Source organism: Pezoporus occidentalis, unplaced genomic scaffold, assembly GCF_034315485.1.
Source record: "Pezoporus occidentalis ecotype Australia unplaced genomic scaffold, CSIRO_AGI_Poc_V1 ctg63, whole genome shotgun sequence".
Classification (NCBI taxonomy): domain Eukaryota; kingdom Metazoa; phylum Chordata; class Aves; order Psittaciformes; family Psittacidae; genus Pezoporus; species Pezoporus occidentalis.
Genome location: NW_026915977.1, coordinates 6,758,127 through 6,772,798, shown reverse-complemented (window position 1 = coordinate 6,772,798; position 14,672 = coordinate 6,758,127). Strand labels below are relative to the sequence as shown.

General features: G+C 39.3%; 1 protein-coding gene across 10 annotated transcripts in view; it reads right to left on the bottom strand.

The window, feature by feature from the left end:
* ATRX (ATRX chromatin remodeler) overlaps positions 1-14,672 on the bottom strand; it is an 80,951-nt gene that overhangs the window by 47,328 nt on the left and 18,951 nt on the right. For 9 of the 10 annotated variants that reach the window (XR_009968754.1, XM_062639939.1, XM_062639940.1 and 6 more), the window contains 4 exons: positions 11,590-11,699; positions 9,404-9,471; positions 5,344-8,243; positions 3,273-3,351 (listed from right to left, as the gene is read on the bottom strand). Coding sequence is in view for 9 of the 10 variants with exons in the window: in XM_062639939.1 (XP_062495923.1) it covers positions 3,273-3,351; positions 5,344-8,243; positions 9,404-9,471; positions 11,590-11,699 (3,157 nt within the window). In the remaining variant the exon portion in view is untranslated. The remainder of the gene's footprint in view (positions 1-3,272; positions 3,352-5,343; positions 8,244-9,403; positions 9,472-11,589; positions 11,700-14,672) is intronic. The other variant, XM_062639948.1, reaches the window with a different exon arrangement.

Sequence of the window (14,672 nt, the reverse complement as noted above, 5' to 3'; positions counted from 1 at the left end):
GACATAAAAGGTATTCTTGGCCAACCAGATGTAACAGTTGAACACTATAAACAAATTTAATTAAGAAGCACAGAGAGCTGCATGACCTCCAGCACAGGGCTTCAGGTGGGGAAACAAACAGACACCCCCCTGCATTTCACTCACTTCTGCCACTGATCTGCTGTGACCTTGAGCATGTCATGTTGCCCTGCTCCATCTTATCTAAACATATGGTGTTGCTTACGAGGGCATTTTCCCAACACGTATTTATATAGTGCCTTGCAGACTGGGACTGTAATCTCAACCAGGACATGATAAAAACAACAAGTCTAGAATAAAATAACAGCACGTAATTTTCTATCAATTGGGATTTAAATATAGTTCACCTTTGTAAGAATGACACTAACAATATACATTTATAAATAATGAATTGGTCACTACATATTTTTCAACTTACGCTCAAAGGAAACACTTTTAAACGGAGATAAGCAAACTGGAAGTTGCTTAGTTCCAGTACAGGACTATTTTCAATTATCCTTCAGACACTGCAGCAAAAACGGAATAGCAGGTGCAGCCTCTCATGACAGGGAGTTAAATTCACACCATAATCTGCACCATTCTTGTTCAGGAATTTGAGAGTGCCGATATGATGGACTCAGTAACACACTGTCAAAAATCTTGGGTGAGACAATGCTACGACTGTAAAAGTAATTCTCCTCAGAGTCATAATTTTGTATGTTAGTAAGTGATCATGATGCACTATTACCAATTGCATTATGTCAACTCACATAAAGTAGTGTTCATAAATACCTACTAATTACCTGTAGCAATAAGGTTGCCCGAAACAAGCCTTTGGACTGGGGAGGACATTTTTATGTGGCTAATAAAAGCCACTATTCTTTTAGCCACAGCACTACCAAACTAAATGGGCCTTTGGTATGTTACTAAAAAATTTAGAACCATTTAGAATATACTTTCAGAGACGAATATTTGGATGAAATGATATTAATAAAATAAAACAACCAAAAGAAAAATGGTGAAAACTGCCAAACACCTTCTTCTAAATACTGTGCTGTCTTTGTTGGAACAGTCTGATTTTCAAGCTGTCAGAGTTGTATTAAATTAAATGCTGGGACAAGAAAAACGTTTTACAAAAATTTATTGCAACCATCAAATATTTAAAGGCATTCTGCATTTAATACACTATTGACTTCTTAATAAACAAAACTACTGCAAACATATTAAACAGTACCATTTAAAAGATCAGAAGGACCAGTAATAGATAATTACACAACATAAGATGAAAGCATACAGCACTGTATGTCATATTATGACCCACTTGGATATTGCATTTTGGCAAAGATGATTTCAAGACTATTAATATTCATGTCATGCACATCCAAAGGTATTCAAATAACAGAACATCTAAACTAGAGACTTGCAAATATGAGAGTTCCCACACTACAAACACCCGGTAGGTACTAGGTACCCTCTTTGGCCTGGAAGAAAATAGGCAACTTATCTGAATAGCAGGTAAACTATTTAAACACTTTGTGTTGAGTAAACAGAAGAACAAGCTTTTAACTTCTTGAAATTTGTGCCATCTTTTTACAGTTTATGTATCTGATTTTGGTGCCAAGTACAACGCATTGATGAATTGAGAATCAGACTGCAGTTACCAGTTAACATGTCTGAAGGTTGACAAAACTGTTTATTGACAAAACAGCTCCCCATCTCATAGAGTCAAAGTATTCCCTAAATAAAAACTTCAACAGAGATTCACCTTAAAAACAAAGTACAGAAACTGGTTTTTAATCCCCAAATTCATATTAATGATTTGATCGTTACCAATTGGGTTAATTCATTTCCCAATATAGTTCTTAAATTAATACTTAAGATCTGCCAGTGACATTTGTAAAGTTAACACTGAACTTTGACAAGTGTATTTGCTTAGTTATCAACCAAGAAACACTTAAAAAACAAACAAAAAGGGAAAAAGAAGGAAAAAAACTCAAAACAGGACTGAAATTAAAGAACCAGGATCTTCTACGACCAACGTTTACATGTTCTGCTTATGACCCTGTGCTGTCAAGTCCCTCAAGAGCATCCTTCTTTAAAATCTGAATTACTGGATTAAATTTGATGACTGAAACCAAGCAAGAACTACATCAGCAGCAATGTTTTGATGCTGAACTGAGGTCCGTGGAGGATATAAAACAGCGTTTTGAAAATTTACTTCAGCCACAGATCAAAACATACAACTCTGTGAAACAAAGATTCCCTCTTCTAAACTAGTAAGGCTCAGAAGCAGAAAAAAGACTCCAGCAGCAACTGTGCAAAGCTATGAAGCTGGTCCCACACATGCAATATGGCCAAGAAAAATCAATCAGTTTCTGAAATACTGCATAAAAAGTTGCTGAACAACTCTTCAGCTAACTACAATAGCTTCTAAACAGAGAAACTGTGGCTCAGAATTGAGCGATACTTCATGTTGTGCATTCACGCACGAGGCAACAAAGCTTCTACGTTTTCTAACCAGGCTAATTTTGATGGCTACAACGGCACTTCATTTTTATTGAACTTGAAACTGAAGCACGCATAAGCCACAATTCTGAAAATGCCTATGCAAAGACTTAAAATGTGTGTATGTATCATTAGTCTCTGATACCAGTTAAGCCTATGCACAGTGCTTGTAGAATCAGGGCCTTAATTCTCACATTAGTCACTTCAGGTGTTCTCTAGCGGATTAAAACTCAGATTAATGAACAACTGAAAATATCTAATCCTGTTTTCCCCTATATTTGTGTTTTCTCTTTATTGAGAAAGGGTTTTTCTATTTAAAAAGCAAATTAGATAACAGTGATAAAACGAAGTTCAGTCAGAAAAATCTTTAGCACTGCATATTGCACAGATGCAAGTATTTACCTTCTATAAGGTACTTTTACCACGTAACTAGCTGAAATTCACATTTATCAGAAGCAGATTTTTACCTGCCTGAGTGAAATCCTTGCCACCTTTAATGGGAACATAAACCGGACAGTGCTGCAGTGCATTTATAACACACCCTATGCAAGGTGTGTTAGCTAACATGTCTAAATACTTTCTTTGCATTTCTGGATTTTGGCCTCTGTTTTCTGGCCCCTTGTTCAAACTTGCGGGAGGCCCGTGAGCGAGTCTTTACAAGGCAGGCAGCCGTGGTTTTTACAACCTGCTTGCTCTTCCGTTGTGCCGGTTTGCGCCCACGCCTAGGGTGTGTTATAATCTTTTTTAAGTCCTTATGGATGGTATCATACCTATTCTCAGGATCGTCATCATCATCATCTTCCTCCTCCTCCATTGGAACAGCCCTTGATTTAGTCTCTCCCTCATCTCCTGGAGGAGGAAGGGGAAACAAAGAAACAGAAGACATGAACACTTAATACATGTAAACCAGCAATAAACAACACAGCACATGAATGACTGTCTCCATCAAGAATTCCCATATAGAACCAGCCTGGTAATACCACCACTTTTCTACTAGCCAAGAACCCAGTTATCCTGAATTATAAACCCATATTTTAGAGATACATTTTTATTAAAATAATATTGTAGTATTAAAAGTCTGTAGCTTTTCAAGCAGCACTTGCTTGGATACTACACAAAACTTGCACTTCTTTCCTTATTACATACTATGAGATTGGGTTGTTTTTTTTTTTTTACACCAAAACACAGGGAGACTGAATACTCCACCTATGAGTCAGAAATTAAGTTTCCTACGAAATTCCTGGTCCATGTCAAAAGCTCCACTACTGACATCCTGTAAATTGAAAAGGGCCAAACAAATGCATTACAGAATCACTCGCCAAACTTACAAGCTACCCTGTTGCTAATTAAGAAGTACTCAAGAACAGTCTAATTCTTGACCATTTTCTCTTTCTGGGTATCAAATACGATGCATGTACCTTTGTTGTGCCCGTGTAAAGACTTATGGTTTGGAAACTACACGTGCTATCCTTACTGCCAGTATCAAAACACAGATGCACAATGTGCATATTGTCCTGATGGAAACCTCATCAAAACCAACAGCAAGGGAAACGTCTCAGAGCAAACAGCAGAGTACAATACCTGCCTTTAAGCTCCTCTGCGCTCCCCTGGCTCAACTGAGAGGAACTCAGGTTATTTCTAGCACACTCCCCCCTTTCTTTTCTCTCATGATTCTAACTCACGTTATCAGTCAATCAAATCTGCTCATTAGCAAAATTAACTGAAATCTTAACGACCTGAGACCACCTCATTCTTAACCTCTATTGATTATCTTCCACCTGTAGGGAGAGGACTAAAATGAGGCTGTGACAGGTTTGTTCCAACTTGTTTTAACATATGCCTTTCCTGGAATTACCAAGCCAGATGACTGACAGGACTGTGGTACGGGGTGATCACAGGAAGCCCCTCACTCCTAAGCCTGGATAAAGAGTAATATCCTGTTGGTTGAACCAGATTCAAAGTCTTATTCAACAATCAACCTGCATAGCTTGTTCAGACACAGGAAAGACCTCTTTATTTATTCACCTATTAAGCCAAAAGCAAACCGAAGAGAAAGGGCAAGTTTGCCTCCTTTTGAGATAACGTGACAAAGGCAGGTTCTCACAGAATCATACAATAATTAAGCTTGGAAGAGACCTCTGGACACAGAGGTCACAGTATTACACACACACAGACACAATTAAACTTGGGACTTTAGAAAACAAACATTACAAGGCTGTGTAAATCTATTATGCAGAGTATGAAACTTACATCCCAACTGCTACTCTACAAGGATGCAACATGTGAGGAAAGTTCAATGAAACACCCTTAGAAGCAAACAAATAGTAAATAATTTACCTGTCCTGGTAATTAAAACAGAAAATAGATTTCATTTTTTTTCTAGTTTAAAATTCATCTACTGAAGATGTGCACTGTCCATGCAATGTGGAAAATAACCTTCCTTTTTCAAGTCCTTTTAAACCAGGTGTTCAAACTCAGCAGTTCTGAATTTCTTTCTAACTTCCTAAAGATACAACACACCGATGAAGGGGTTCTACCTTGGCAAGAATTACTACTACTAAATTTACAAGCTGACCAATTGGAGCTCGCTAGATACCTACTGCTTAAAACCATCTTCTGCTCAATAGTATCTGGGCAACCAAACAAAGGAACAGGCTGTTGAAAGCTGTGCTGCAAGGCAATACCTGCTGGCATTACGGGCTACAGCTTCCCAAGCCTCGCCATTTACACTGACATCCTCTTTCATATGAGTGACAAGCTGTATACATTGAAATGGGTGCTTCCAAATCAGTACCAGAAAACCTATCTATTAGCACATGTAAATGAACATCTCTTGCACACCTGATGACTGACAAAATCCTGCACCAGCAGACAGCATTAAGTTTTCAGTCACTGGCATAATTTTCTGCTCATCGCTGCTTCCATCACCTGTCGAATTCTGTTCATCATTTTCTTCCTTATCAGACGAGGAAGTGACAACCACCTTTTTTGACACTTTCCTTTTTAAGTCACCCTTTTTACTTTGTTTCATTGACCCTCTTTTCATCTGTTTCTTACTGTCTTCACAAGACTCCTCGTCAGAAGAGGACGAGTCATTCTGCTCCTTCTTGGAAATTTTCTTTTTGTGACTGATTTTCTTCTTTTCTTTAGTTTCAGCGTGGGTTTTCCTCTTCACAACATCTTCAGAAGAACTCTCCTCTTTTAGGGGAGATTTCTCAGCATCAGATGACAAATCAAGCTGCACTCTCTTAGATACTCTCTCTCTTAAATTCCTCCTTTTCTTATCTTTCACCACTGGCTTCTTCTTCGTTTTGTCACTCTCAGAAGAATTGCAGCTTCCTTTCTCTGGAGACGACTTCTCAACATCAGAAGAGGAATCATCTTGTTCTTTCTTGTAACTTTTTGTTTTCAGCTTTTCAGATTTCTTCACCTTGCTTTCGGATTCCTTTTTATTCTTCAACCTGTCTTTCGAAGAATCAGAATCGTGCTCTTTCTTCACAGATTTCTCCGTGCTCTCTGAAGATGAATCTTCTTGTGCCTTTTTCAAATCCTTGCCCTTCTTCACTTCAGTTAGCTTCACACCTTTAGAACTCTCCTCTTTCTCCAGTGAAGACTTCTCAACATCAGAAGACTCATCATGCTTTCCCTCTGCAGCGTCTTCTTTTAAGTCTCTGTTTGTCCTTTCCTTAGCAGCTGATCGCTTGCCAAGTTTTTCATCTTTAGAAGAATGATTTGTCTCCTCTCGGGAAGACTTTTCGGCATCATCATCTTCAGAAGATTTAGCTCTCTGTTTCTTCAGATTTAACTTTCTCTTACTATTTACCTTTTTCCTCTGTTCTTCCTCAGACGAATCATAACTATCATCTTTTCGTGAGCATTTTTTCTTAGCTTTTTTTGCAGACTCAATTTTACTCAAAATCTTTATTTCTTTTTCTAACTCAGAATCATAGTTTGAAGAATCCGAATAGTTCTGACGTTTCTTTTTAGCAGCAGCAGAATTTTTTGCTGATTTGCCTCTTTTAGCATCCAAATCTGAACCAGAGCTGGAGCTTTTTCTTTTTCGCTTGCCATTTTCATCCTTCACTGGCTGATTCTTTAGAAATTTTGAAGTCTTCTGATCGTTTGTTGGGGTTTCACTATTGCTATCGATGTCTGAAGAGCTGCGACTCATCATAGCTACTTCTTTAAGAACAGCTGGCACCTCATCAGAGTCTGAGCTGTGATCTGATACATATGGCTTTTTGGACTTAGATAGTTTATTAGGCCTGGGGCCATCAGCAGTACTGTCAGAGGAGTTTCTTTTGTCATTTTTCCTCCTTGGTTGCTTTGATGATTTTCTCTTGCGTTTTTCATTACACGTGTCATTGCTGTCTTCTTCCGAGTTTGAGGTTAAAGGACTGATGTCCGTTTGGCGCCTTAGCGGTGTGGTCTTCACCCGTGGCGATCTCCTGAGATCAGATTCCTCTACAGGCGAGACAGTTTCATTCTCTGTGGAAGGCTCACTGCCGGCGTTATGATTTTGTTTTCCAGAATCACAGTTTTCTGCTTTAGGTGTTACATCCACATCCTTACTTCCCTTTTCTAGACTGCTGTCCTGATCTTCAGCTTTAACTGTAGACTCTGAAATGGAAACAGGAGTCAATTTTACGATCAATTCTTTCGTTCCTTTAGCCGATGACTTTAACTTGGTACCACCTTTGGTATCTTTCACAGGAGTGTTCAGTTTTGTATTTGCATTTAAAGTCTCGTGATCAGCTCCTGTATTTCCATTGTCTTGTTCATCTGATGCAGTCTGGATCTCCATAGCAGATTCCAGATTCTCAAAAATATCTTCAGGAACAGATGAGGGAATGGACACTATATCCATGTCTAAAGCCTCTGTACTATTAGGTTCATACTGAGGTTCTTCATTTCTGCCAGACTTTTTCTCTTCACCAGAAGTATGCTTGTCACCCGTTTGTTCCACTGTTGGAACACTTTGATCCATGGGCTCACTGTCAGGCTCTTCTGAAACAACTTTCTTCTGTGTCTTTACCATGTCATCCTCTTTTAATGCCACATGTTCCTTTCCTTCATCTTTTTTCACCTCGTTTTTTTCTGATCTAACATCAGATTTTTTCTCTTTGGTATTTTTGAGTTTAACATTCAAAGCTTGAATCTCCAGGTTCAGACCTTCTTTTAGTGCTAGATGAGCTTTTTTCATGTCATTCAGCACAGACTTAAAAGCTTTCAGCTGACAAAGTTGCATAGTTGGGCTTCTTTCTACATTTTCTGCAGCGTTTTTCAAAAAGTTTACAAAGCTGGAATTGAGATTTGCTGTCGTTTCAACCAGCTTTTTTGTTTTCTTAAGCAAGTCTTTTGGCACCATAAGTGCTTTAAAAGAATACGTTAGGGAACCCGAATAGGAATCTTCGAGTTTTTTTTCTTCTCCGTTACAACTGGAATTGTTTCTTTTTGGAGAGAACTTGACTGTGTGATCATAGATTTTACTTTTGTCACTTTCAACTCGGATCTTTTTTTTGTTTTGTTGCAGTAACTGTTCTAGATTTTCAAAGACACTGTCACATGCAGTGACCAAGTCCAACAAAGGCTCTGGATGGCAAATGTAACAGTGCCACTGGTTATTCTCATCCAGTATAGTCGATAGCTCCTTTCGACCCAGGTTGCGCAAAATGCACTTTTTACAGAAGGCGTTATGGCAAAAGTCACAGCAAATCAGATTTCCACCTTCAGCACACCACCTGCAACGAGACAGAAAAGACGTAAGAGTCTTACCTCTGGACTAACAAAGTGACAAATCAGTTTACCTGTTTCTCACTACTTGATAAAGGACTTGCATTTTAAAAATTCAAGTGATAAGCAGATACTCATCAATGGAAAGCAGAGACTCATAGAATAGTTAGGGTTGGAAAGGACCTTCAGATCATCCAGTTCCAACGCCCCTGCCATGGGCAGGGACACCTCACACTAGACCATGTCGCCCAAGGCTCCATCCAACCTGGCCTTGAACACTGCCAGGGATGGTGCATTTACCACTTCTTCAGGCAGCCTGCTCCAGTGCCTCACCACCCTCACAGTGAAGAACTTCTTCCTTATATCCAACCTGAACTTCCCCTGTTTAAGCTTAAACCCATTCCCCCTTGTCCTATCACTACACTACTAAAAGCATGACTGGAAAGCACTCAATTGAGAACTTGGAAGTCAGGAAATGTCCGAGACTAGCAGTGCACAAAGTGGTCAGTAATACCCAAATGCAACTTCAGCAGTGATTTTAGAATCAGAGAAAAATACAGTAAGATTTTATTTTCAGTGTTTCTTCTGAGAACTGGCGGAGGTTGAGGGGATGGAGGAGTGATTTATTTCACAGCAAAATGAATTAGCTTAAGTCTTTCTAGCCTTAACTGGTGTATCACTACTGCAGACACAGGAAAAAATAAATGGTTTCAGATCTACGTCTAGCTTGCATAGTCTTTGATGAAGACCTGAGATGTGTCTCACAAGCTCACTCACAGGCATCACAGCCTGCTCAATTCTGACTGGATTACGTATTTAGATACTGGACATAACAGCAGAGAAGTACTTCAGTAATTCAAAAGTGGAGATCTTGGAAAATTAAGTTTCTGTGGCTCACAAGATTTAGAATGTCATACCCACCCTGGAAGCATTTGTAAGGCGGCAACGCCATTTAATCAGAAATGTGATGTCTTACAAGCATTTGCTATTGGGTTTCTTTATAAAATGCTTTGCAGTTAATTACCAGAACAGCAATAAAATATTGACAAAACCCCTGCGGTTCGTTAAGCATTTCTTGAAGAGAAACAATTGTTGATTAAACTCTTAGGTACTGGTCTACATCTGTAAATAGTTTCTTGAGAAGAGCCATGGGGTTTTGCGCACTCACCTACACTGCTCATCCATTCCATCAGAGTCACGGCTAATGTCATCGCTCATGTAATATTTGTAGCAAGTCTGTAAAGAAAAGAGGTATGTCAAGGAACCTTTTTATTACATTTCAGTAATGCATGGTTTCTGCGTGTCTTAGAAGCAAGTCTTAGAAGCAGCAGCTGCAAGGTGTTCAGCATTCTAACCCTTCTACATTCATGCTAATCTAACAAACACCTTCCACAGACACAAGAGATCCTAAACCGTGGCTTTTTATTTAGATGCCTCAAGGTATTTAAAAATCATGTAGGTTTTTGTTTGATGGCTGCACATTTGCATTAGAATATCAACTGAATGTTTGTCTTCAAATCTTTTGCCATCTATTTCCCAGGTAAATCGACATCACACCTTCCCTGACACAACTAATCCCACATAAATTACAGTTTTCAGCTGTGTGCCCCTTATGTTAGCAACTGATCGCGTAAGTCTTTAAATAAAAAGGTCTTCAGGATTTATTCTGATGTTAACATCCAAGGCTTCAATTACCAGGTACAAATTAAGCATTTTCACTGACAAAGTGCTAATAGTAAGAAAAATACACACAACTTGGCTATCACCGCAGTGGCTTCAGTTGCTAAATTCTTTAAACCAAATTTAAGGTTTGGGTTTTTTTTCTTCCAGCTACCAGTAAAGCAGGTTCTCCCAGACTTGAAGCTCTACCTGAACAGGGATTAACCCAAGCTATTAGCTAAATTCTGTCCTTTTCCCCAGTGAATTCAGTATCCAGAAGAGGCTTCAGCACCTGAGTTTAAAATGATGATGCCTCTTCATCCTGAGCAGAGTTATACAACTGTCCAAATAAACTAAGCAAACAAGTAAGAGCAAACAAAAAAAAGGCCAGTAAAAATAGACATTTGGACACTTGACACAGCATTTACAGTTAAAGGAAAACAGCTTCTCAAGTCTGGACCTGTTTACCTGAGCAGGAGAAAAATAAGGAAAGAACTAGGCACAGAGAGCAATGGACGTCATGGAGTACGCAGATCAGGGATCTCCACTGCTCTCTCTCACATTAACATAAGGCCATATTCAATTAAGATACAGAAAATTTACGGGACACAACACATGATGTATTTCTCTAGCAAAGCACACAGTCGAGAGCTGCTACTGAATTCAACACCCTAAACAGGTTTCCCAAATGAATCAGGTAACTTGCATGTAATGCAAGAACACGTGCAGCTACATGTTAAGGATTCCCAAGTCCAGGAAAAAGAGCTGGGACTCCACTGAAGACTGAAAACAGTCATCTTGTGAGCTGATTATTCTGAAGTGTATTTTATAAAAGAAATAAGCCAGAATGAACAGAAGAAATGAGCCAGAACATTAGACTAAATGGATAGGTCTAAGACGGTATATCAGCTGAATATGAAACATCAATTGGGAATTGGGGAGAAGCAGGAAGAGAAGGGGAATGCTAAATGTGCACTGTAATGCAGATTTGGATCTACCTTTCGAGGTATCCTTAGAAATACAGGATCTTTACAACTACAGAAATAAGCAAGAGAGCGATCTCTCTACATCTCTTTGAACACTGAGAGAGAGGTCCCCATAACAGGAGATAGGGATGTCACTTCCCCTCCTGTTCCCCACCTCTTCCCATTGCAACTTAGGGTGAACTGAAGCCACCATGAAACCATATAGCTGAAGACCTAGATGCTGGTTTGGGATTAAGTACTAGATCATCGTTACACAGGCAGCTGGGAATCAAAAAAGTCCAAGAGCTGTACTGATGAAGCTTGGAAGCTACTTTCCCACTTCTTATTCCAACGTCGTTTTACATTAAATGCTTTACTCCGAGATCCAGAACTGAATCTGCTCTTACAATACATTATGAGTAGGCAGAAATTTCAGATAGCTCATTTAACACTAAAAAAACACACTAAATTGAGACTTAAAACCATAAAAATAAATCACAAAGAAACCACAATCAGTTTACCTGGGGTATACGAAAACAGGAACATCAATTTGCAAGCTGCATTTGCCCTTCTGGTTTCTGCTTTTAGTTTCCTCAATTGTAACTGTTAACAACTAAAAAGCTTTTTGGCTAATAAACAACAACTACTCCCACAGAGATCCCACCCAAGCTAATATGACATTTCAGACACAAACAAACAGGAATAAACTGTAGAACTGTTTACCACATACCTTACAAATAAGAACTTTCAGTGTAGGATGTCTATAGATTGAATCCTTTTGAAAATGGTTCACCTGTTGGCCACAAGCTGTACAGCTTACAATCCCATGTAGTCCTTCCTCTATAGAGAGGATTATAAACCACACATTAATTGCTTTGGTTTTTAATTTTCTTAAAGAAATCGCTATATAACCATTTCATTTTCTTACAGTGTTTTGGCCTGTCAGGCTTTTCATATGCCTTTTCTTTACCACCCAGCATTACCAAAATCTCTCTGTAACCACTTACCGATTACAGACTGAAAGAATTTTCCCCTCATTTCTACACTCCACTTGGGGCCAAGATACAACTTTTTTCCTTTGAGAGATTTAATTTGGATTAACCGGTCACCTCATGAGAACACACCTAAAGAAGTCATCACTAAAACTCTTTCAAAGCAGCCCTGATATTTTGTACAACCTTCCTCATTTAACCTTTACTCATAAAACACCACTGTAATTCATGTTTGTATTAATGGTATTTCTTTCACATCCAGTTTTAGTTTCTCAAAGAAAAACATGAGAAATCATTACAGAAAATGCATTAAATTCTTCTAGTAGTGCCTGGAAAAAAAAAAAAATCTTTTTCCCGTTTTTTGTTTCCTTCTTGACGGTGGGTTGTTTCTGTTTGCTTGGGGTTGTTTCTGTTTGTTTGGAGTTGTCTGAAACTACAGTTCTGCCATCTTCCTGATTACTCCCACACTTTGTGTACTGCTGCGCTCCTCTATCCACACTTGATCAGAAAAGCTTCCCTTTAATGTCAATCCCCCAGTTTGCTTTGAAAGGTGGTGAACTTGATGTTGGGAGGCTCGCTACATGCCAACTCATTAACACTATGAGACCATTTTGTTTTCTGTAGTAGTGATGCTTTCAAGAAGAGGAAGATCATGTGTGAAAGCTCATACACTCAGCTCATACACTTGCGCAAGCTTAATTTGGAATCAAGCAGATAAAGGTTCAATTTGGGATCACTTAACTGTGACTTGTCCTTTGACAAGGATGTTGTGAATGCTCCCATCCTTGCCAGTGTTCAAGGCCAGGCTGGACAGAGTCTTGGGTGACATGCTTTAGTGCATGATGTCCCTGCCCATGGCAGGGGGGTTGGATCTGGATGATCTTAAGGTCCTTTCCAACCCTAACTATTCTATGATTCCATGAACATGAGCTACTAGCAATTTCCTATTGAAGCACCATCTCAAACAGGTTACAGAGCAGTAAGAATAACTAATACACCCTTACAATTCCGTGGAAATAGCAGTCTGAAATTTGGAATACAAGATTTGTTGTTTCCAACTTCAATGCATGCATGAGTGCATGTACTGCAGAGCTTGAGGACTTGCAAAGCACCTCTCATGACCTCAAAAACAGCTCAAATGCCTGTTTCAAATGCTGCTGTCAAACCTCAAATAAACACATCCATCCTATCATACTACTTGGAAAAGAATATCACATTCTAATACACTAAGCAGCTAAGAAACCTACCCAGGCTCTGTCAAACATCACAGTCCTTAAATGGGTGTAAGGATCAGAGGGTAACAGCCAACCGAAGGAGAACAAGCTGTTCACTGCCAAGTCCAAGTCACATTCCCTTCTCTACAACTTTAAGGGGAAGTACTACTGCCGGCTTCCTAAAATCTGCAAATTGGCACCAGGAAAAAAAATGACAGGAAAATAAGGACTGACACAATGCCTCTTACAGTCATGGATAAGAGCATCTGGATGCTAGAAAGGTGAGAGTTCTTACTACTATCTCTGATATAGACAGGACACATAACTCCTAGTAAAAATGTGGAGATGCACTCCACAAAGAACAAGACAGGCTGGCATTTTTTATTCTATTATTTATCTACTTGCACTGTGCCTAGGATTCAGGATCTCATGTAGCTAGGACTACACGCTTACCTGCTGAAAGCAGCAGCACTTAGCCCTGTGCACAGGCTTGGCACCTCGATCTAACAGCAAGAGAAAGGTAAGTGCCATTTCATGCAACCAGACTTGCTGCACACAAGTGTAAAGGAATCTGCATTACTTCTGCTCTGCATGCTGCCAAGTAAAAGTGGTCTGACACATTCCTAATCCAGCTGCTCTTGAGGTAGTCGGAGTCCTTTGCCTGGCTACCCCTTCTGGTCTGGAAACAGGCACAACACAGGAAGAGACTGTACCTATCCCACTTCCCTGAACGTTGACAGGAGCTTAACACATGGACTTGAACAGCTTTAAAAATCAAGCCAAAGATTATCTGCAGTGACACAGATACAACTGAGCTTACCCTGGATAAAGGTATGGCTTGAACAAACTCTTGATGTCGCTTTCAGAACTAATACCTTGCATCAGGCACCAGTATGTGAGTAACCAGTCCAGATACACAGAGGAAAGCCTGATAATTCTCTAGGGATGGAGGAAAAAAAGCTGGAAGGGCAGGTCATATGAAGTGCTCTGGGGATGCAGACACAGGCCACAAAGCCCAGGCAGGTCCTATCTTTTTAACACTACACCCCTGAAGATCTTTGTTGGCCCTCTTTAAAATTACTATAAATTCAAATGGAAACAGCACTTCTATATGCTGCATAGGATGTCTTGCATGAACAGAACAGATCTGACTTTAAAGATTAGTAACTGACAGAAAACATCAGTGCTCAAAATGTGATTAAAATCATGCACAAGCCCGTACGTATGCAAAAGCACATTTCCACACAGTCACATTTTACTCCTGTTCAATCACAAATGGAGAAATAGCACTTACTAAATTATAGTAAGACTTTAAAAGAGAGCAAGTACCTCAAATGATACAATGGGGAGAATGCGTAGCATGTACCAGAGCTGTTTGAATATCCTGGGTAACACTGTAGATGTGTAAACTCAGATATTAGTAGTATTAAAGGGAGTATCTGCCTTCTTATAGGCTACTTTATAGATAATCCTCCCTCTCCTTTACATTTTGCAAAATAAATGAGCTATTAATTTGTGTTGTCACTATAATTTCCCTAACTTCTCCTCGGTTTTAGCAGCAGCTATGGTAAAACCAGCTGGCACAGCAGCTTCTCAGAGTTAATCCT